The 24,719-nt window shown below is 44.9% G+C and overlaps 1 protein-coding gene across 1 annotated transcript in view; it reads left to right on the forward strand.

Moving 5' to 3' along the window:
- TSNARE1 (t-SNARE domain containing 1) overlaps nucleotides 1–24,719 on the forward strand; it is a 245,453-nt gene that overhangs the window by 115,748 nt on the left and 104,986 nt on the right. The window contains exon 7 of the mRNA XM_056854638.1: nucleotides 17,089–17,253. Coding sequence (XP_056710616.1) covers nucleotides 17,089–17,253 — 165 coding nt within the window. The remainder of the gene's footprint in view (nucleotides 1–17,088; nucleotides 17,254–24,719) is intronic.

Below are 24,719 nucleotides of genomic sequence, written 5' to 3' on the forward strand. Positions count from 1 at the left end.
CCGTGCTCGATCAGACCAAGGTCCATCAAGCCAAGCAGTCTTTTCACATAGTGGCCAACCAGGTGCCTCCAGGAAGTCCACAAACAAGACGACTGCAGCAGCATTATCCTGCCTGTGTTCCAAAGCACCTAATAGAATAGGCATGCTCTTCCTATTCTATCCTACTGGAGAGAATAGGGATGCATCACGACTAGTGTCCATTTTGACCAGTATCCATGAATAGCCCTCTCCTCCATGAACATGGCCACTCCCCTCTTCGAGGCTTCCAAGTTGGCAGCTGTCACCACATCCTGGGGCAGGGAGTTCCACAATTTAATTATGTGTTGTGTGAAGAAATACTTCCTTTTGCCTTCATTGCACAGCAGCCCTGGTATTCCTTGGCGGTCTCCCATCCAAGTACTAGCCAAGACCAACCCAGCTTAGCTTCTGAGGTCTGACGAGATCAGGCTAGCCTGGGCCATCCAAGTCAGGGTTGTGTCAGAGTACAGACCAAATGTTGTGTAGACACAGATAAGTTACTCCTTAGCAGTTTTTCTTTAAAAAAACAACAACCTTCTGTCAAGAGTCCCCAGGGCAAAAATCAAGTATTTTGCATAACTGGCCTCTGTAGAGAGGAGACATCACCAGCAAGGTAAGATGGTCTCTAGGATAAGGAGCCAGGAAGTGCGGAAATTGGGCTTCAGGACCATGGAGAGCTCCACGGCCTTTTCCAATGGCAGCAAAGGACAGTGCCGTCACAAGCAGGATTCTGAAGAGGCAGTGTAGAAATATTGTAGATAAATAAATCCTGTATCCGCTACATGCAGCTATCAAACACTGGGGAGGATGGACCTTGTCCCAGTTGGTGCTTGGGCTATGGAGACTGGATGTATTGAAAAAGTGTAAGACGAGATCCACAGACGTCATCCCTTTGCCTGCTGTGACTATTTTTAGGAGTGTCTGTACCCGGGATACTCCCCAAGGTATTCTCCAAACATCCGGTCTACCAAATGGTGATCGGTGGGTGGGTTTTCGAAGAAAGAGCCGTAAAGCTTCAAGTGGAGTCACTTTGTACCATGTTGCAAGCATGGGAGCAGCACTCGGTATAATTTTTTAGCCAGCCACGACAGCCGGAACGGTTTGGTAGCGGGCAGAACACGGTGAAGTCTGAAGAGTTATGAGGATATAATTCAGCCGGCTGGGAGAGAGCTGGAGCAGCTTTTAAAATGGGCTGCTCTGCAGTATTTGTGTGTGTGTGTGTGCATGTGTGTGTGTGTATAATCATAGAATCATAGAGTTGGAAAGGACCACCAGGGTCATCTAGTCCAACCCCCTGCACAATGCAGGAAATTCACAACTACCTCTCCCCCACAACCCCAGTGACCCCTACTCCATGCCCAGAAGATGGCCAAGATGCCCTCCCTCTCATGATATGCCTAAAACCATAAAATCAGCATTGCTGACTGATGGCTATCTAGCCTCTGCTTTAAAACCTCCAGGGAAGGAGAGCTGACCACCTCCCGAGGAAGCCTTTTCCACTGAGGAACCGCTCGAACTGTTAGAAAACTCTTCCTAATGTCTAGACAGAAACTCTTTTGATTTAATTTCAACCCATTGGTTCTGGTCCGACCTTCTGGGGCAACAGAAAACAAAGGGCTGGGGAGACATTAATCCAAGTTGCATACATACAGCCTTCGGCCTAAATTTCAAGGAGTCTGCACGTTTCTCGTTCCCGACGTCCATCTGCATTGTGATCAAAAGTTGTGCTTGTTAAATAAAATGGATTCTTTTTTCAAACGAATTAACGTCAGCCTGCCAGAAGGAGCAGGGAGGGGAGGAGGAAATGTTTATGTCTCTGCTCAGCATTACTATTATGCCACTTCAGTTATGTAGCGGCAGGACCATCTGTTGGTATTGTAGATAAAGCCATCAATTGAAAGGAAGCTGGCCACAGAGAGGGAGAACTTTGAATGGAAACCGACCAAGAATTTTTCAGGTAGGGGCCATAGCTTGGTGGCAGAGCATCTGCTTGGCATGCAGAAGGTCCCAACTTCAGTCGCTGTCATCTCCAGTTAAAAAGGATCAGGTAGTAGATGATATGAAAGACCTCAGCCTGAGACCCTGGAGAGCTGCGGCCAGTCTGAGTAGGCTATGAAAGGAAGTATTTATTCACACAATGCATAGTTAAACTGTGGAACCCCCTGCCCCAGGATGTGGTGATGGCTGCCAACTTGGAAGGCTTTAAGAGAGAAGTGGACATCTTCGTGGAGGAGAGGGGTATTCATGGCTACTAGAAAAAATGGATACTAGTCATGATGCATGCCTATTCTCTCCATGATCAAAGGAGCATTCCTATTATACGAGGTGCTGTGAAACACACGCAGGATGGTGCTGCTGCAGTCATCTTGTTTGTGGGCTTCCTAGAGGCACCTGGTTGGCCACTGTGTGAACAGCCTGCTGGCCTTGATGGGCCTTGGTCTGATTCAGCATGGCCTTTCTTATATTCTTTTGCCCTGAGCATTTTGGAGGAAGGGTGGGATTCTTTTAAGTTATTAAAGAATTATTAAATGCTGGCCATTTCTCATCAGTGTCTCTTCCTGGCTCTAGCAAAAGTGTTCATTTCCATAAACCCCTCACAAACACTATGCAAATGGAAACCAAATTATGTTCCTCATAAACCCTATTTGCATCCCAAATTAAGCGTGCAGATCAACAAAGTGCATGCATTCGTCTTTATTTCACCAGGCACTTTCTGAATCAGCAAACTTTGAGATGAACCCTTCTTCTTCTTCTTCTTTCCCACCCCCACCCCACAGAATATATTGTTGTGGGCAATGTGAAGGTGTGATACCGAAAGGACAGGTAGAGATAACTGAGAGGAAGCACGGAAATATGCATAACGGGATTTGGCTACAGGCCAGAGAGAGAACAGTCTGAGCCATTTAGTTAGTTATTCCAACTTCTCTGCACAACTTCAAGGGAGCTAACAATGCAATCATCAAGAAAATCTACCCAGAATAAATTAATGGAGGGCGATATTACACCAGCAACCAGAATAGTATACTAAGACATCCTCCTAATTTTCTTGAAAATCCTTGGAGCTCTCCATAAGCCAGTGTGAGATCTCTCCTTTACTTGAATCGGAATGGTGTTGTAAATAGGAAGCAGCTTCAAGAAATACTCAAAAAAGTTCAGTGATTATATACCTTTTTTTTTCCTTCATAGAAAAGTTTGTATGCATGCACTAACAGAGCGGTTCCTCAATGGAACGGGCTTCCTCTGGAGGTGGTAAGCTCTCCTTCCCTGGAGGTTTTTAAGAAGAGGCTAGATGGCCATCTGTCAGCAATGCTGATTCTATGACCTTAAGCAGATGATGAGAAGGAGGGCATCTTGGCCATCTTCTGAGCATGGAGTAGGGGCCACTGGGGGTGTTATGGGGAGGTAGTTGTGAATTTCCTGCATTGTGCAGGGGGTTGGACTAGATGACCCTGGTAGTACCTTCCAACTCTATGATTCTATGTTTCTATGATTCTGTGGTTCTCCATGTCTCTATTCCCTATCCACCACGTATCCAACCCAACTGGTGGTGGTGGAAACTGTGGTCAAATCACAACTGATTTATGGCGACCCCATAGGGTTTACAAGGCAAGAGACGTTCAGAGGTGGTTTGCCATTGCCTGCCTCTGGGTGGGCTGAGAATTCTGAGATAACTGTGACTGGCCCAAGGTCACCAAGCAGGCTTCATGTAGAGGAGTGGGGAATCAAACCCTGTTCTCCAGATTAGAGTCTGTCACTGTTAACCACTACACCACATTGGAGGGAAGGAACAAAATATTTGGAAAAAAGATCCTTCAGGAGTAGGGAGGCTGTATATTTTGTCTTCCTGGTATCCCAGCCTTGCCTATTTTACTTGCCTGACTTTGAAAACCCAATATCTGTTTTTGTGTTAGTCTACTATACTAAATTGGATTTGGAATACTTCTGTATTATTGTGTTGCTGTCTAGGAACTGGAGTTCTATGCAGTCAAATCTATTAAATATTAGGGAGGGGTTGTGGCTCAGTGGTAGAGCATCTGCTTGACCTTTCTTACGTTTTTATGTTCATTTTTGGCACTGCAACTTCCCTTATCATTCTGGGATTGGTGGACAGTTTTCATAGATGTAGCATTATTTTCTGGTGAGTTGTGCCTGCCACAAACTGAGACATTTAGCTTCCATTGCAAATAGTATTGGGTGGGGGGTGTCTCACCTGGTCAGGATATTCCCACACCTTTCAGTTTTGGCCTTGGAACTCCAATAACCATCTTGAAGCTGGTGGCCAATTTTGAGTCTTCTAGCTTTATGCTCTGATGTGTTATCCCTGCCATCAATGGGCAGGCGGACAGATAGGCTGATTCCTTTATTACTATAGATTCATCATAACGGCCAGCCTTGTGATTTGTTTTGTTATAATATTTTGCTCGGATCAGGGTCATATGGGGCCCCCCAGATGGAATCAGCCCAATATCCCTCTTCCTCATTTTTCCAGCATATGTATCTGCTCTTGTATGGAAGCCAAAGAGACAATGAGCTATACTTAGAAAATGTTCATCCTGGTGGTTGCCTTCTTTCCTTTGTCTATGTTCATGTTTAGCACTCTGGGGTTCCTCATTGTGTGGGATTATTCAGTACCGCAAAAAATGAATAATAGCCATTTCCCCTTTACCCACAAAATAGTCTGTTTCTCCTTCAGAGTATGAAATATCTATCTAGAGCCTTCTTTTCAAGGGGCCCTGTTTTCAGTGTGTTCGGCAGTTATGAGCTGTTGGATACGTTGTCTGGAATCAGGAGCACGTGGTTGTTGAGTGTAATAGCAAAAACCATACCTGTAATTCAGAGTGATTTATATACAACAACAAAATGAAATCTCATTCAAATCAAATCAAATTTGGTTCTTGTAGGTTATCCGGGCTGTGTAACCGTGGTCTTGGAATTTTCTTTCCTGACGTTTCGCCAGCAACTGTGGCAGGCATCTTCAGAGTAGTAACACTGAAGGACAGTGTCTCTCAGTGTCAAGGGTGTAGGAAGAGTAATATATAGTCAGAAAGGGGTTGGGTTTGAGCTGAGTATTGTCCTGCAAAAGTATTGTCCTGTAAGTATCAAGATAATGTGCTAATGAGGGTATGGTATGTTAATATGGAACCATTGTATCCTGAAGTGATCTGTTAATGTGTGTAATCCAAAACTAATCTGTATGGCTATTGTTGAATGTTGTCTTTGTCTGGAGGTTTTTCAGGGCAGGAAGCCAAGCCTTATTCATTCTTAAACTCTCCTCTTTTCTGTTAAAGTTGTGCTGATGTTTGTGAATTTCAATGGCTTCTCTGTGCAATCTGACAAAATAGTTGGTAGAATTGTCCAGTCTTTCAGTGTCTTGGAATAAGACCCTGTGTCCTGTTTGTGTCAGTCCATGTTCAGCCACTGCTGATTTCTCAGGTTAGCCAAGTCTGCAGTATCTTTCATGTTCTTTTATCCTTGTTTGTATGCTGCGTTTTGTGGTCCCGATGTAAACTTCTCCACAGCTGCAAGGTATACGATATACTCCTGCAGAGGTGAGGGGGTCTCTCCCCTCACCTCTGCAGGAGTATATCGTATACCTTGCAGCTGTGGAGAAGTTTACATCGGGACCACAAAACGCAGCATACAAACAAGGATAAAAGAACATGAAAGATACTGCAGACTTGGCCAACCTGAGAAATCAGCAGTGGCTGAACATGGACTGACACAAACAGGACACAGGGTCTTATTCCAAGACACTGAAAGACTGGACAATTCTACCAACTATTTTGTCAGATTGCACAGAGAAGCCATTGAAATTCATAAACATCAGCACAACTTTAACAGAAAAGAGGAGAGTTTAAGAATGAATAAGGCTTGGCTTCCTGCCCTGAAAAACCTCCAGACAAAGACAACATTCAACAATAGCCATACAGATTAGTTTTGGATTACACACATTAACAGATCACTTCAGGATACAATGGTTCCATATTAACATACCATACCCTCATTAGCACATTATCTTGATACTTACAGGACAATACTTTTGCAGGACAATACTCAGCTCAAACCCAACCCCTTTCTGACTATATATTACTCTTCCTACACCCTTGACACTGAGAGACACTGTCCTTCAGTGTTACTACTCTGAAGATGCCTGCCACAGTTGCTGGCGAAACGTCAGGAAAGAAAATTCCAAGACCACGGTTACACAGCCCGGATAACCTACAAGAACCAATGAACTCTGACCGTGAAAGCCTTCGACAATATTTCAAATCAAATTTATTTTGATGCAAGACCAGCTCTGGATTAAAAAAAAAAGTTTAAAAGTTAGGTTAAAATAGTAAGACTATTAATGGTTCTGGGAAAGATGATTTGAATTGGAGGAAGAAAGATCCATCTGTGGGGTTAGATTTTCCATCAGCTGTTTGCGGATCCCACAAGACTGAAGGCAAAATTTGGCTACTTGTGTGGTTGTCTACCGGGAGGAGTCTGCTAAGAGAAGGGAAACTTTAGCTTCTTCAGATCTCCCAGGGAAGGTTGACAGTATGGGGAGAATGTACTGCGATCTTATATCGTTGTAAACAGGCTTCCTCGGGAGGTGGTAAGCTCTCCTTCCTTGGAAGTTTTTATGCAGAGGCTAGATGGCCATCTGTTAGCAATGCTGATTCTATTACCTTAGACAGTTCATGAGAGGGAGAGCATCTTGGCCGTCTTCTGGGCATAGAGTAGGGGTCACTGGGGGTGTGGGTCTGAGGAGGTAGTTGTGAAATTCCTGCATTGTGCAGGGGGTTGGACCAGATGACCCTGGTGGTCCCTTCCATATGATTTTATAAAAAGGGCATTGGGCAGTGCCAAACTGTGATTGTATGCATTTGTTCATTTAAGACATTTATTAGCCACCTTTCTTCCTCATGGAGCTCAAGGTGGTTTACAATATAAATAAAGTACATTAAAATACATAAGACAGAGTACATAAACATTCATAAAATGCACACAATCACAGTTTGGCACTGCTTCAATCAAATGCAGTCTCTAAATAAAACGGTCGTCAGCTGCCTCCTGAAGCTCGAAAGTGGGAGAGGTCAAAAATTCACTAGGAGAGAAAGCAAAAGGGAATGGAATCACTGAGGGATTTTCTTTTTTGGTAGTTAAAAATAGCCAGAGGGAGGAGAAATCAAATTGGAGAGGGATGAAACTTCCTTCATGCCAATGAGTTGATCTAAAACAGGCTGGAAGGAGGGCAAAAAACATGATAAGATGCTTGTGAATCAATTAGAATTGAGTCCAAAGGTGGGATACAACTTTAGTAAATAAATAAAACCAGCCCCATCCCCTCGATTGCTTTCCACTTCTCTCTGTGTGTGATAGTGAGTCATTTCTTCCCAAGCATCTGATCTTGTTATACCCTCCTCCCACCCCTTTTTTAGATCAACTAACCTGTTGGTCAAGGCACATGCCTGTCTCCTGCTGCTGTCCAGAGCTGTGAAGGTTTCTCTGTCTTGGGCTCTGGGAGCCCCTCCTGGTCTCCACTGGGTTCTCTTACCCTTCCCTACCCAAAACCTTGGGATGTGGAATGGTAGAGTATAGCCCAATCTCATCAGATCTTGGAAGCTAAGCTGGGTTGGTACTTGGAAGGGAGACCTTCAAGGAAGAATCTGCAGAGGATGGCAATGGCAAACCACCTCTGTTTCTCGCTTGCCTTGAAAGCCCCTTGCTGGGGTCAACATAATTTGGAAGCTAAGCTGGGTTAGTACTTGGATGGGAGACATTTGAGGAAGACTCAGCAGAGGAAGGCACCTCTGCTTGCCTTGAAAGCCCCTTGCTGGGGTCACCATAAGTTGGAAGCTAAGACAGGTCAGCTACCAAGTTGGAAGGCTTTAAGAGGGGAGTGGACTCGTTCATGGAGCATGCTAGTCCATGACTATTGGTCAAAATGGACACTAGTCATGATGCATGCCTATTCTCTCCAGTCTCACAGGAGCATGCCTATTATATGAGGTGCTGTGGAACACAGGCAGGATGGTGCCGCAGTCATCTTGTTTGTGGGCTTCCTAGAGGCCCCTGGTTGGCCTCTGAGTGAAAAGCCTGCTGGACTTGATGAACCTCCGTCTGATCCAGCATAGCTTTTCTGATGTTCTGATGTTCAGTACTTGGATGAGCGACCTCCAAGGAAGTCTCTGCAGAGGAAGGCCATGGCAAACCACCTCTGCTTCTCACTAGCCTTGAAAGCTCCTTGCTGGGGGTACTATAAGGCAGCTGCGACTTGACAGCACTTGACACACACACCCATAACCTCAGTCCCGGCCCAGCAATCTGTCACTGGGTATGGAATAAAGTACCTTGGGATTTTTAAAAGCAATCCCTGCCCTCCTTCCTGGAGAGCCAGTGTGGTGTAGTGGTTAAGAGTGATGATTTGGAGTGGTGGACTCTAATCTGGAGAGCCGGGTTTGATTCCCCACACCTACACCTGAGCGGTGGACTCCAATCTGGTGAACCATGCTCGATTCCCCACTCTTCCACATGAGCGGCGGACTCTAATCTGGTGAATCGGGTTTGACCCCCCACTCCTCCACATAAAGCCAGCTGGGTGATGTTGGGCTAGTCACAGTTCTCTTAGAGCTCTCTCAGCCCCATTTACCTCACAGGGTGTCTGTTGTGGGGAGGGGAAGGGAAGGAGATTGTAAGCTGGTTTGATTCTTCCTTAAGTGGGAAAGGAAGTCGGCATATAAAAACCAACTCTTCTTATTCTCCTCCTCCTCCTCCTTCTGGGACCATCCCCCCCCCAAAAAAAAGCACCTGCCAGAGCTGAAATGTACCAGTGAGGAGTCGCGGGCTGCTCTGCTCAAGCTCATAGCTCAAGAAAGCCAGTCCCCATCCGAGGCTTCTCTCGATTGGCGTGAAAGATCATGCAAAAGGATAATCACACCTCGCATTGCATCTTGAAAAGCTGCCAGAATCCCCAGCCACGTGTCCGGCTGCTGCTTTGGGCCCTCTCTACCTGTAATTGCTTTGGGCTTTTGTGTGACACGTCACAGCTTCGAACCTCCCAGCAGCTACCAAGAGCATCGTTTGCAGAGAGAGCCAGCCGGAGAGGTATTACCCAGTCTAATTAAGCAGATATCTTTGTATCAGAAGAAAGGAAGCCGTGCGGCTTGGCAGTTATTTGGGTCAATCTCTTCCTGAGTTACAGGGGAGGCCATCAGGACTGTGCCCCATTGGAATCGGGGCTACTTTGCATACTGATCTTTGCAACCGTAGCTCAGGGAGAAAGGCCCAAATTCCTGAGCCAGAGAGGTCAGTGGCACAGCACATGTTTCACACGCAAAAAGGTCTCTGGTTTGGTCACCAGCACCTCTGGTAGTTATGCATCAGTCCCTGCTGGGTCGGCTCCTGTCCTACTTGGCAGTCATGAGTAGGGATTCAGGGGACTGATTGTTTAGCAAGCTGCTTAGATGTGTCGTTTTGAATTATTATGGTTGTTTTCATGCACAAGTAGACTTTCTCCGCACAGCTGCTAGCCCCCAACCTGGCTGTTGCTGCCACCGCTGCCTCCAATTTTTGAAAGGACACATGGTAAAAGGGGGGGGGAAGCCTGAGATATTTGAATTGAGACTCACTACTTAGTGTCTCTGTGTGCCATCAGTGTCTTCCCGGGAATTCAGCTAAGCTTCTGAGGAATTGTTCTTATTACTTCTTGAATAAATAGCCACTGACCACACAGATGCAATAAGCAGGCAATGCAGCCTACCCAATGTCAGTTACTTAAAATATGCATCTTACTCCGGAGGTGCTGAAAGGGAACACACTACAATTCAGTTGGATGGTCAGTTGGATGCCCGGAATGATGATGACCACAGGAGATGCTGCTTCTTCTCTGGCAAAGGAGATCATTTAGTTCTGCAACTAGGAAAAGCAGCTACAAGCTGCAACAACTAAGCAGGTACAATGTGAGGAACTCGGTTCCTGATGAGGCAAGTCAATCAGGATCTTGCTTGGCATGTAATCAAAGGTGTTTATACCAAGTACGTCTGCCTGATAATTGTTTTTGTGTCAAAATTTGCAGAGTGCCTATAATGAAAGTCCAGTTAAAGGATCTCCGGGGAGGGAAGGGGCATGGTATAGTGCAGTCTTGTCAGATCTTGGAAGTTAAATCAGGATCTATCTGTCTGTCTGTCTGTCTGTCTTTCTGTCTATCACTGCTCATACAGCTATAGCCTTGAGCAGAAATCAAAGAAACAAAAAAAAATACTTTATGTCATGCTGTTCTTCTCATATTTAATTATTGCCCCTATAAATTTTGTCATGGGCAGAGTAACAGAATCATTTATATCCAGTAATAGCCCCTTCACCTGCGCCCTTGTACTACCAGACGCCTTGTTATACTTTTACAAATGTTATAAATAAAGAAGTAATTAAACTGGTCCTCAGCTCATTAAATATTGGACACTCCATGATAATCTGTTCAATAGTTTCAGTTGTGTCATGTGAGAATCTACATGTTCTATATGAGTAAGGTGTTTTTGATATCTGCCAAGCAAGGGTCAGTACGTGGCTGGTGGACCACCAAGGCGGGCTTTGCCGAGGATGGCAATGGCAAACCACCACTACTTCTCACTTGTCTTGAAAGCCCTTTGCTGGGGCCGCCAGAAGTTGGTCGTGACTTGGAGGCACATGCATATTTGAATGATCTCCAATAGCAGGTGGTGGGAAGGTCCTTTCTCTACCTAAGACCTTGAAGAGCTGCTGGCAGTCAAGGGTAGACAGCCTCAGGTTAGATGGACCAATGATCTGCTTCAGTAGTATCACATCTTCATCTAAAAAAACATTCCAAATTCCGGTTTGGACAGCAGGCTGACATTATTTGTATCTGGGATCCAAAGCGGTTAACAGCCTAGAACGAAAACAATGAAAATGCAGGTAAAACTTGTCAGAAGCCCATCACAGAATTCATGAGGGTGGAATAAAAATGCAGAAAAAAATGGTAAGAACATAAGAAAAGCCCTGCTAGATCAGACCAAGACCCATCAAGTCCAGCAGTCTGTTCACACACATTGGCTAACCAGGTGCCTCTAGGAAGCCCACAAACAAGACGACTGCAGCAGCATTGTCCTGCCTGTGTTCCACAGCACCTAATATAATAGGCATGCTCCTCTGATACTGGAGAGAATAGGTGTGCATCATGACTAGTATTCATTTTGACTAGTGGCCATGGAGAGCCCTATCCTCCATGAACGTGTCCACTCCCCTCTTAAAGCCTACCAAGTTGGGAGCTTACCCAGCTTATCTTCCAACTTGGTAGCTGACCCAGCTTAGCTTCCAACTTCTGGCAACCCCAGCAAGAGGCTTTCAAGGCAAGTGAGAAGCAGAGGTGATTTACTATTGCCTTCCTCTTCAGAGTCTTTCTCGAAGGTCTCCCATCCAACCTATGGCAACCCAAGCAAGGGTCTTTCAAGGCAAGCGAGAAGCAGAGGTGGTTTGCTTCTGCCTTCCTCTGAAGAGACAGTGGCCAACCATGTGCCTCTAGAAAGCCCACAAATAAGACGACTTCAGCAGCATCCTGCCTGTGTTCCACAGCACCTAATATAATAGGCATACTTCTCTAAAAAAATCTACAGATAGATTTTGTGATGAATTAGCGGTTGAGTCAACAAGAATAGCCATAAGTGGGCTGCGACTTGACGACACTTCCCCCACCCCCAACTCCACTGAACCTTCCTGGTCTGGATGAACACCGTGTGTAACATTAAGAAGCATGTGCAGTTTACACATGTGGAAAGGTACAGGTTCATACCCCCTAGTCCTGTCTTTGGATGTCTGTGCATGCAGCATGCCAGTTTGCAGGAGCATGGAAGCGAATAAGCCCAAGCGCCTTGATGTGATTGGAAATGCTGCAAACAGCAGGGTCCTGATCCCACAGAGTCTGGTACAAGTCGAGGAGGCTTGCTGGAAGTGCTGTGCTCTGCACATGTGTAGAAATCTGTGCCTACATTGGGTATGCCGTGTTGCGCACCTGGACAGGTGTTCGATGAAAGCCTTGTGGGTTTTGAAAAGGCTGCAAGAATATTCAGACATTCTGTGTTGAGTCTGTGGCCTTAATTCCATTGCAAATTGTACCGTTTCCTTTCTTGCCCACGGCACAAAGATCTGAGAGATAGATTTCCGACATATCTGATTAACACATGACAGATATGCAAATAGACTTGGGAAATCTGTTACTTTCTTGCTTTTGTAACATATGGGGTGATGTTCATTGTTCGTGCGGTTGAGAAATTCCGAGATAAGCTGCTGACAGTTATTGCTGTGCCTTGTGCCGGAGACCAGTAGCCAAAATGGCAGTGTTTGTGTGTGTGTGTGTGTGTGTTTAATGTATTGTAAACTGCTCCCCTCTGATTAATGGTTTGTGGTGCCCAGTGGCAAATGCAAATAAGCAAAACTGAAATAAGCAGAACTGAATAGCGTTGGTATTGTTAGTGCTCAAAACATCTTTTTTTGTGCCAGTAATGAATTAGAGAAGCCTCTCCAAATAGGGGCAGAAATAGGGCCAGAAGAATTTCCCCCGTGGTTCTGAGGGGACAGGAGATACTGCTATCACTACCCCGTCAAAGATGGGGAGACACTTTTTATTATTATTATTTTAAAACTTTATTGCATCCATAAAATTACATACATACATAAAATTGGGGGAAAGAAAAAGAAACAAAAATATCGATCAAAATTACATACTGTAATCATCATCATCATCATCAAAGTTAGTGAACTCAGCTACGCATATGAAAGCCAACAAAAACATTACTCGTGTTTCTCTCCACGTTCTAAGTTTTTGAAAGCCCCCCCCCCCCAAAAAAATCTGGAGATTATTGGAATCCAGACAGCATCTAGATCTTCCACATCTTTATCATTTTTATAAGTCAGCTTAATTAATACATAAATTTGTTTGATCTTATCTATCCAGTTATTTATATCCGGGAATTTGTTTCCTATCCAATATCTTGCAAAGTTAATTCTAGCAGTTGTTATCATATGAAGGAATATGTCTTGTAGATCTTTTTGTATATCTGGTATATAATTCAGTAAAATGGCCTCAGGTAGGGCTGTGCATTCGGTAAAACCCGAATCAGAAAAAAACCGGGAAAATGCCATTTCGGCTTTTTCCGGTTTGGCTTCTACCGGATGCAAAAAAAAAAAAGAAAAAAAAAGAGGAAAAGCCAAGCCGAAATAGCCAATTCTTGAATAAGCTGAAAATATTTGGCTTATTTGGGAATCGGCCATTTCCCTCCCTTGCAAAGAAGGCGGGAGGGGAGCGCTTCGTTAAAATCCACGCTTCCCAAGACTCCAGGGAAGTCAGGCGGGGGAAGCTTCGCTTAGATCCACGCTGCCAAAGCTGGCAGCATGGATCTTAATGAAGCCCTCCACACACACACACCTGCATCCCTGGAGTCCCGGGAAGGCAGGCGGGGGGAGCTTCACTTAAATCTGGCAGTGTGGATTTCATCAAAGCACTCCCTGCCTGCCTTCGCAACTCAGCCTAGCCTACCTCCCAGGGTTGTTGTGATAATAAAATGGAGGAGAGGAGAAGAATGGTTTCTGGAGAGGAAGGCGAGATAAAAATAAAGAGAATGAAAGAATGAAAGAAAGAAAGAAAGAAAGAAAGAAAGAAAGAAAGAAAGAAAGAAAGAAAGAAAGAAAGAAAGAAAGAAAGAAAGAAAGAAAGAAAGAAAGAAAGAAACAGAGGAAGAAAAGAAGGAAGGAACGAAAGAAGAAAAGGAAGGAAGAAAGAGTACAATCTTTAATGTGTTGTAACATCATCCCTTGCTAGAACACTTTGGAAATGAGCGGTGATATTTGATGCAAAGGGGAGCCATTTCAAATTTTGCCAGCTCAGGAGAAAGCAATGGAGAAAGCTGTAGCCTTCCTCTGAGATAAGGTCATGGTAAGAATACACAGCATATTTTATGGCTGACTTGGGTACCCCTCTGCACCTTTTTGTCCTCCGAAGGGCTGAATAAAACATTGCTCTTAAGTGCCTCCCGTTATTAAAACAGGGCTATAAAATCATAAAAGCACTTGTTAAAAAAATCTAGGGGTGTCATGCGGAGAAAATGTCACCTGTGTGAATGCCATTATGTTAAAAGGGAGATGCGCACAGAGCCAGGTTGTTTCTAATCTATTGGCAGCTCTTCGTGTTACAGTATTGTTGAGGCAGCTCTTCGCTCAAATGCCCATAAGTAAGAAGAAGAAGAAGAGTTGGTTTTTATATGTTGACTTTCTCTCCCACTTAAGGGAGAATCAAACCGGCTTACAATCACCTTCCTTCCCCTCCCCACAACAGACACCCTGTGAGGTAGGTGGGGCTGAAAGAGCTGTGACTAGCCTAACCTAAGCAGGGCAGTTTCCTGTTTTTAGACTCATCTTATCACTACACGAAATAGGTCCTACAAAAAAGAGCAGGAAAATGAGCAGAAATGTACATCTTTTATGTCCCTAGTTATACATTAAAAACAATACCACCCATTAGTCAAAAAGGGCAAGAGTCCAGTAGCACCTTAAAGACTAACAAAAATATTTTCTGGTAGGGTATGAGCTTTCGTGAGCCACAGCTCACTTCTTCAGATATCTGGTATCTGATATCTGGTATCTGAAGAAGTGAGCTGTGGCTCACGAAAGCTCATACCCTACCAGAAAATATTTTTGTTAGTCTTTAAGGTGCTACTGGACTCTTGCCCTTTTTGACTACTGCAAACAGACTAACACGGCTACCCACTGTGAAATACCACCCATTGTTTATGCTGACAAATATTAATTTGAGTCCCGTTTTCTGTGAGCTCTCTTCTTTCACATTCCTCCCCACACACACCCCGTATTCCAAATGTGTAGTTATCTGTTGTGATTTTTTAAATTTTTTAATGTGTTTCATTTTTGACTGCAACCCCCAAACAGAAAAAAAAGAAAGAAAATATAACATCCAAGGCAAGTATATACATATATACATGCACATCTATAAAAAATTCAAATATCTAAAAAATATGCCCATACACAATTGAAGAGTTGTTTTTTATACCCCGATTTTCTCTACCTTTAAGGAGACTAAAACAGGCTTACAATCACCTTCCCTTCCCCTCCACACAACAGACACCTCGTGAAATAGGTGGGGCTGAGAGAGCTCTAAGAGAGCGGTGACTAGCCCAAAGTCACCCAGCTGGTTTCATGTGGATGAGTGGGAAAACCAACCAGGTTCACCAGATTAGTGTCCACACTCATGTGGAGGAATGGGGAATCAAACCCAGTTCTCCGGATTAGATTACGACGCTCTTAACCACTACATTACGCTGGCTCTATAGTAATAGTAAGTAAGCATGTGTTCCATAGCTGAGGGTCTATGGTTCAGTGGTAGAGCATCTGCTTGGCGTGCAGAAGGTCCCAGGTTCAATCCCTGGCATCTCCAGTTAAAGGGACTAGGCAAGTAGGGGATGTGAAAGACCCCTGCCTGAGACCCTGGAGAGCTGCTGCCGGTCTGAGTAGACAATACTGACTTCGATGGACCAGGGGTCTGATTCAGTATAAGGCAGCTTCATGTGTTCATGTGTTCATGGGTTGTCGCTGGGGAGGGGGGTTGCTCCTACGTACCAATTCTGCCATCCCTCTGGAATTTGCGGGTGTGTATTTCTTAATTTAAACTTCAGTTGGAGCACAACTGAAATGACCTGTTAACTTAATGACCAACTTGAATATTCATCCCCTTTAATAGACAATCATATCCTCTCTGCTGTGACATCTGCATCCAGATGACATGAAATGGGGGAGGCAGGGGGGGAGTCTCTATTAAGAATGCAAGGAAAATGTCACATTATTTTAGTTTTAATTTATTTTTGTTATTGCCAGTATTGAAATGTGCATCATTATCTACATATATTATCTGTTCAAAAATAATGAACGTTTACATGCTCAGCAAAACAGAAGTTTTATAGACGCATGATTACTTGGACCCATCTCTCTCTCTCTTTCTCTCTCTCAATGCATCCAGTAATATTTCCCAAGAAACAAACTGATATCAAATGGATGGAATTACATTAGCATGCAAGTTTTAATTTCACAGTCACTCCTTATAAGGAGTAATTCAATTTTCCACCATTTGCATATATAATATGTATTCAGTTGTAAATTATCTTTCACATTTTTCCCCCTGAGGTTTATTTTCTAGTCACGGTTTTTTAGCTGTTTTCCAAACATACAGATAACAATATCTGTCATGTTTTATAACTTGGGGTTGGAAACTACAAATCCATTCCAGCGTGGTGTACTGGTTAAGAGCGGTAGTTTGGAGCGGTGGACTCTAATCTGGAGAACAGGGTTTGATCCCCAGCTTTTCCACATGAGCAGCAGACTCTGATCTGGAGAAGCGGGTTGGTTTCCCCACTCCTACACATGAGCGGTGGACTCTAGTCTGGAGAACCTGAATTGGTAGAGTTGCCAGCCCCGGGTTGGGAAATACCTGGAGATTTTGCCTGTGTTTCACAGCACCTCATATATTCGGCATGCTGATTTGATGCAGGAGAGAATAGGTATGCATCATGACTAGTATTCATTTTGACTAGTAGCCATGGATAGCCCTCTCCTCCATGAACATGTCCACTCCCCTCTTAAATCCTTCCAGGTTGGCAGCCATCACCACATCCTGAAGCAGGGAGTTCCACAGTTTAACTAGGCATAGTGTGAAGAAATACTTCCTTTTCTCTGTTTTGAATCTCTCACCCCCCAGCTTCGGCAGATGACCCCGCGTTCTAGTATTATGAGAGAGGGAGAAAAGCTTCTCCCTGTCCACCCTCTCCATACCATGTATAATTTCATAGACCTCTATCACGTCTCCCCTTAACTGCCTTCTTTCCAGGCTAAACAGCCCTACGCTTTTTAACCACTCCTCACAGGGCAGTTGCTCCAGTCCCCTGATCATTGTGGTTGTTAACTATGCCTTACATTGCTTTTTACCCCTCTTGCAACCCCCACCCCCTTAGGAACATGCTGTTTGAATTCTGTTGTGACCGTTCTGAAAAATGCTGCATTTCTCTCTTTCATCAGAGTCCCAAGACCCCTTTCTCTGACCTGGCCGACGACGAAAAGATCTTTAACGGAGGCAAGAGCCTGTGGCAAGAACTGCCCCAGGAGCATGCACTGCTCTCAGAAATCACGGAGGAGGACGTGGAGGCCATCCGCCAGAGGGAAGAAGCCATACAGAAAATTGAGGTGAGTAGTCGGCATCTGGGGGAAAGAGGGGAGGCCGGAAGCCCTTGTTATCTTTCCTGGCAGAGGCTTGAGGCAGACAAAGGGATGTTGAACATAGGGTGGCCAACCTCCAGGTACCAGCTGGAGATGTTCTGCTATTACAACTGATCTCCGGCCGATAGAAATCGGTTCCCCTGGAGAAAATGGCCGCTTTGGCCACTGGACTCTGTGGCATTGAAGTCCCACCCCTGCCCATCCTCAGGCTGCACCCCAAAAACCTCCCGCCAGTGGTGAAGGGGGACCTGGCAACCCTAGTTGAACGTGCGCAGGCCACTGCGAGAATCCTACTGATGGTGAAAGCGTTTCCGGCTGCCTCCTTCGCAGGTCTTCGTCCAATCTGCCTGGCTCAAAACTGGCCCCAGGGTAGACTGGTTTGGACGCTATTTTTATTTTTAATTGTGTGGTGTACTGTGGAAATACCTTTTGGTTTGGAGAAAGCCCATCTCCACTGTTTTGTTGGTGTCTTTGTTTCTCCTGCTTTGCCTTTTTGTACCTAACCAGCCCCCCTTGAGCGTGGTATGGTGGTTAAGAAGGGTGGTTTGGAGCGGTGGACTCTAATTTGGAGAACTGGGTTTGATTCCCCACTCCTCCACCTCTCCACATGAGCGGCGGAGGCTAATCTGGAGAACCAGGTTGGTTTTCCCACTCCTATACATGAAGCCAGCTGGGTGACCTTGGGCTAGTCACTGCTCTCTTAGAGCCCTCTCAGCCTCACCTACCTCACAGGGTGTCTGTTGTGGGGAGGGGAAGGGAAGGTGATTGTAAGCCGGTTTGATTATCCCTTAAGTGGTAGAGAAAGTCGGCACATAAAAACCAAACCTTCTTCTTCTTAAATGAGTTTAAATGCTTGGTCCATTATGGCAATTTCCTATTAAATGTAGAGATGAACTCACCCTCATTTTTTTTTCCTGAATTTCTTTAAAATTGGCTTAATCACCAACCCTGCTAGCAGGAAGTTTCCCTGAATGCAGAAACATTGCACATTTTTTGAAAGGGGAAGTGTTACTGTTTTGTTTTTTGGGAGTTCTGTGAGAAATATGGGGGAAAGGGACCTGTTTCGAAGGTGACCTGAGGGGAGCTGGCCCTGGTTGATCATAGGATTTTCTGGTCTGAACATAATCCTCTTCTCTCTGAACTCCTCTGACTTCTGATTCATGTCCTTGTAATGAATTCTTGCTATTTTCTCTTATCTGTTTGTGTATTAAAAAAAAAAAAAGCATCTTCCCCAAGTGTTCAGTGCAGCAAGTAAACATGAAGGGAAACAAACTGTGCCGTTCGCTTTCCGTGCAGCCTTCAAACTGAGAATGAACTCTGCACAGTAAATCAGAAGGCTGCATTAAGAAATATAGACTTGGGTCCCTCTAATTGGATTACGCTAATTGTTTGGAGGTAGATTTGGGAATATTCTTCGTGCAGCGAGAACTGCAATGCGATCAGCTACTCTGGAAGACGACAAACGTTCAACAAGCTGTCTAGTGCTGGTCTGTTTTGAGCAAGGAAGAGAGGCTGGGTAGAAACAGGCATGGTTTCAGTGGGGTGATGGCAGCCTTAATTCAGTGGCTAAGGATTTCATGGGGGATCTATGCTGAGTATAACCGAAGTGATAGAACCAACAGCATATGTGGCTAGATGAATATGGTAACAGTAGAAAACATCCAAGCAATGGCTGCAGTTAACAATTTACTTGTAACTAATAACATGTGCCCAAACACACATAAAAATACCATGTAAAAGATGGTAGTATATAAATACCACAAAAACTCTACCGCGTGGGCAGATGGAAAAACTAAGTAAAGACCAAAAGCAGGTCAATGGAGTGTTTAATGGTAAACTATGTTGACATATTTTCAATGCTACACATAGTAGAATACATTCCAATGATAATATAATAAAGCTGAACAGTCAAACACTGATATCAAAGTCCACGTAGCGAGAATAAATACTGTAGAGATACTAAATGTCGGTGAAGCCACAACAAGGTAGGTAGAGTTGCCACGTCCCACTTTGCCACTGGTGGGAGGTTTTTGGGGCGAAGCCTGAGGAGGGCTGGGTTTGGGGAGGGGAGGGACTTCAATGCCATAGAGTCCAATTGCAAAGCAGCATTTTCTCCATGTGATCTGATCTCTATTGTCTGGAGATCGGTTTCAATAGCAGAAGATCTCCAGTTATTACCTGGAGGTTGGCAATCCTAAAGGTAGGGCAAGATTAGTGTTCAACCATAGAAAGCAACATTGGTGTAGTCACATAGAAAGGTGGGTATAATCCCAGTAGTGACATAGAAAAGTGGGGAAAAGGAACGGGATGTCTAGTTCATTCCACCGTTTCATATACGAATATCACCAGCCTTTTTCTGAGATAATGTTGCAATAGTAGGGAGATATATGTAGCTACAGTCTTCCCAACAGATATCCAATAGGTAATGCTGCCTATTAATGAGTTGGACTAGGTGGCCTGTGTGATCCTCTGAAGTTACCGTAGCACAAACTTGGCATGGAGAAAGTCTCTCATGGGGAGAGGCTGTGGCTCAGTTTGTAGAGTATCTGCTTGGCATGCAGAAGGTCCCAGGTTCAATTCCAGGCATCTCTAGTTAAAGGGACTAGGCAAGTAGGTGATGTGAAAGACCTCTGCCTGAGACCCTGGAGAGCCATAGGGAGGGGCCATGGTTCAGTATTAGAGCATCTGCTTGGCATGCAGAAGGTCCCAGGTTCAATCCCCGGCATCTCGAGTTACAGGGTCTAAGCAAGTAGATGATGTGGAAGACCTCTGCCAGAGACCTTGGAGAGCCACTGCCGGTTTGAGTAGACAATACAGACTTTGATGGACCAAGGGTCTGATTCAGTGTAAGGCAGCTTCATGTGTTCATGTGTGTTCATGTGAATGCCCTGCCTCAGGTTGACCGATCTGGAGGGAGACTCCTGCCCCAAACCTTGGGAAGCTGCTGGAAGTGAACCGTGGGTAGTCATGGGAACAGCCCAGTGGTCTGACTCGTATAACACAGCTGACCAGTGTTCATACAGCCCATCGGATTCTTTATTATGTCCTCAGCATTTCGAGGAAATACGCAGCTTTCCAGGTTTTATCACAGCTTCATTTTTTTTCTTTTAATGTGCATTGTGGTTTGGAAAGGTTGGTAACCTGTTGGATTCAGTGGATTGAAAGGTGATATTTGCTTTTGGCTTGCCATTACCTGCCCCTGTGTCATGACCCTTGTGTTCTTAGTGGTCTCCCATCCAAATACTGACTGAGGCCAACCCTGCTTAGCTTCTGAGATCTAACAAGATCAGAACCGTGAATGCACCAGCAACTTACCTCGCTATTTAGATGTGTCCAGTACACAAGCATCCAACACGACTTTAGATTTCTGTTCCCACCGCGCCGCCTTTCTCCGCTGTATTCAATAAAATCCATAGGCTTTTCCCACGCATGCCCAGTCGGCGCTCGAAGCAAGGACCGTGATTGGTCCAGCGTCAGCGCCAGGGATAATTAAGGAAAAATCGCGGGCCACTTCAAAACGGTTGCGGGGAAGGCAATTTTAAAAATGGTGGCAAAAAAGAAAAAAAATGTGATTGTAATGCATGGCAGGAGTTCCACTTCGGGAAAAGTGCTGCCGTCGGGAAAGCAACTTGCTGCCATCCCACCCCTTACATCTAAGAGTCACAGATAAAGAGATGTCGCACACTGCCCCTAACAAACCTTCCCGATCAAACGACATGACGTGGGCATAAGCACAAGCCGCAGACGTTACATTTATTTTGAGCGCAGGACAACCTCAGGCGTTTTGTGCAAGCTATGAAAAAAAAAAAGACTAACGATTGTGTTAGCAAACATGTGGCTCTTTTCTGCAAAGGGGAAAAAAGGGGGGAAACGAGTGTGGGCGGGGGGAGTGGGGGGTGGGTTGGCAGCAGGAAGTGGATTGAAGACAGATTGCATGTTCGCACTTTAAGGCTCCGGGTGAGGAAAACGTTTCATTTCTATTAATTCGCCGTATAAGCGAATGCTCTTAACGCGGAGAAATTGTGCTCTGGAGACGTCTCCGGAATCCTTCAGTTGAGATGAAGTGCGAACATGCAAGGAAAACCTGCAGAAACTGGAGCTGCAAACGCGCAGTGCGGACATGGTCCAGGTTAGCCTGGGATCTCCAGGCGTGAGATTTTTCCTCCGCGTCACAACCCTGGAATTCCTCGGAGTTCTCCCATCCTAATACTAGCCAGGGCCAACCATGCTTAGCTTCTGATGAGATCAAGCTAGCCTGGCGCTATCCAGATCAGGATATATCCAGGTCAAGGCGAGGTATACATACCTGAAAATATATATAACAAGTAAGCATATGCAATATCCTTAAGGTTTGGGAATCCTTAATATATCCAAAAGCAAGCTCTCTGAATCTTGTTGAGTGTATTCACTCTTCCCCACAGAGCAATTTCTTCCTCCTTCTGCTCTCAGAATGGTACCCCTGAAGCTTCCAATCCTTACGCTATATGGTATCTCATGCTTCAGTATCTCAAAAAGACATCTGTGCATAGGCTTGGGAAATATGCAACATCGATTTAAATGGAGTGGATTGATTGGTTTAGAGATGTGTACTTTTTCGACCACAAAGAAAGAAAGAAAGAAAGAAAGAAAGAAAGAAAGAAAGAAAGAAAGAAAGAAAGAAAGAAAGAAAGAAAGAAAGAAAGAAAGAAAGAAACCTTCAAGTGATTGGAAACCCTGGTAAAGCTGCTTCCCGTGCACTCTAGATGCATAGATGTGCATTCAGGCAATTATTTTTAGGAGCCAAGGGGAAAAAACAAACAAACAAACAAGCATCCACATATGGATAATGTTATGTCACAACTGGCTAAGAGACAATCAAAGCCAACAACTCCCTGGTTTTCAAAAACAGTCACATCAAATATGCGCCATCTAAAGGTTTATGTCCCCAGATCCAAGAGTCGTAAAAAAACTGGAGCTCATCTAACGATTTATTCACTAAGTGCCTTCAGGAGAAAAAAAAATAAAGATCCTGGGGGGAGGACAAGACAGAAATGAGAAAAGATATAGAAGAGATGCCAGGGGAGGGGGGAGAGTTACACAAGATGGGGGATTATGGAAAGAAATGACAAAAAAAGTAAATTATCATGTATACGCTGGAAGATACAGCGAATTATAATTCAGCCTCGAGAATGTTTTAGGTGTAAAATGAGTGGGGGGCGTGGCTTAGCGGCAGATCAAGTGCCAGGATGATCTCCTCCTCCTCCTCCTCCTCCTCCTCCTCCTCCTCCTCCTCCTCCTCCTCCTCCTCCTCCTCTTCTTCTTCTTCTTCTTCTTCTTCTTCTTCTTCTTCTTCTTCTTCTTCTTCTTCTTCTTCTTCTTCTGCATGGCAATGGTATATCCCAATATTTATGTATTTCCTATATATATATATATGGCTTTGGTTGTCAGTTCAGCAGTTTCCACAACTTTCCATCTCTAATGGATCTTGTGCAACTCAGTCCGGTAACTTAGACTCTGCGGCTCCACTCTGTGCAATGGAATATTGTTAAATTCAACATGAGTGTATTTCCTCCCCCCCCCTTTAACCCTTTCTAAATGCCCTGTAGTGCAGGGCCAGCATGCCAGTTAAAGTCCCCCACCCCAACGTAGCACAACGAAGAAGGGCCCTATTTCTCATCTGTGTTAGAAATTTCAAAAGGCCCACTGCGGCTGTGGAAATGGACAGAGGAGGAAAAAATGAAATCCTGTAGCAGGGAAATGGAACGATTCCATCTGCTCCTCACAGGTAGGATTTTCGCAGCAGAATAAAAGCTCCTGCTTGGCATATCCGGATATGCAATATTTGGCCCTGCGCCGGTGAAAAAAGTTTATGAGCTGACTATGACTTGATTGCGTAGGGAAATCTATTTCAGGTCATTTTGAGCGGTTCCTAATAATCACCAGATATAATAGTCTTCTTCCCCCGAGATCTGTAAAATTGGATTCGTATGGTCTAATCTAAACCTTATTTGGAAGTAAAGGGGAGATTTTTCCTCCCCCTGTTAAGAGGGGCTGCTCAGCAGAGGTTGCAACCTGCGTTCTGGTTCAGCGAATCTCTTCAATGCCTGTTTAAGGGGTTTTTTTGGTGGGCTTTTTTTAATGAATAAGGATTGGCTTAAGAAGATGTTTGAATTCAGCTCCGCTTTGACAGGTTCCCCTGACTCAAGGGTTATCGTGAATGGGAGACGTCTCTTGCCCCTTCAGAACGGGGCCTTTCTGTTCACTGGCTCCCGGCATGCTTAGACGGGCAGAAGCGTGGAAGCGGCCTGAAACAGACAGATATGGAAACACTTTAGCCGCATATATCTCTAATTTTAGAGGAGGGGAAGTTTAAAATACCGACTGGAGCTGATGGGGCATTGTGGCTGGGAGACAGACTGGAATCTGGGAGGCCTCTGGTTCAAATTTCATGCAAGCTTCTCCCAGGCTTCTTTCTCTTGGCCTCAGCCCCCCCCCCCCAACACACACACACACACACACACAATTAGAACAGTGACCTACCTTACAGGGGCAGTGTTAAGGATGGCTATGATAATATGGACAAACTGCTTTGAACACGGAAAATACAAAATGGATACTAGGCACTGCTATGGAAACGAATGAGAGCTCAGTCACATATTTGTCCAGCTGTTTCTCCTAGAAGATCAGAGCGGCATAGATCGGTTCTCTGGTTAATCCTTACAGCAACCCAGCGAGGCAGATGAAGCCAAGAGACTATGAATGGCCCAAAGTCATTTGCTTAGCTTTATGTGAACATGAACTTGGGGTACGGGTGGACCATAAGTTAAATATGAGCAACCAGTGTGATGCAGCGACAAAAAAGGTTAATGCGATCTTGGGTTGCAGGAACAGAGGCATAACATCCAGATCTCAAGAAGTCATAGTCCCGCTGTACACTGCATTGGTCAGGCCACACATGGAGTAGCATGTACAGTTCTGGAGGCCTCAATTCAAAAGGGATGTGAATAGAATTGAGCTGGTGCAGAGGAGAGTGATGAGGATGATCGACGGCCTGGAGACTGAGCCCTAGGAGGAAAGGCTGAGGGAGCTGGGAATGTTTGGTCTGGAGAAGAGGAGGTTGAGGGGGAACACAATTGCTCTCTTTAAGTATTTGAAGGGCTGTCACTTAGAGGAGGGCAGGGAGCTGTTTCTGTTGGCAGCAGAGGATGGGACTCCCAATAATGGGTTTAAATTGTGAGTAGGAAGGTACTGGCTAGATATCGGGGGGGTTACAATAAGAGTTGCTCAACAGTGGAATCAGCTATCTAGGGAGGTGGTGAGCTTCCCCTCACTGGCAGTCTTTAAGCAGAGGCTGGACAAACACTTGTCAGCGATGCTCGAGTCGGATCCTGCATTAAGCAGGGGGTTGGACTAGATGGCCTCTATGGCCCCTTCCAATTGTATCATTCTATGGC

The sequence above is a fragment of the Euleptes europaea genome, chromosome 8 (genome assembly GCF_029931775.1).
Source record: "Euleptes europaea isolate rEulEur1 chromosome 8, rEulEur1.hap1, whole genome shotgun sequence".
Lineage (NCBI taxonomy): Eukaryota > Metazoa > Chordata > Lepidosauria > Squamata > Sphaerodactylidae > Euleptes > Euleptes europaea.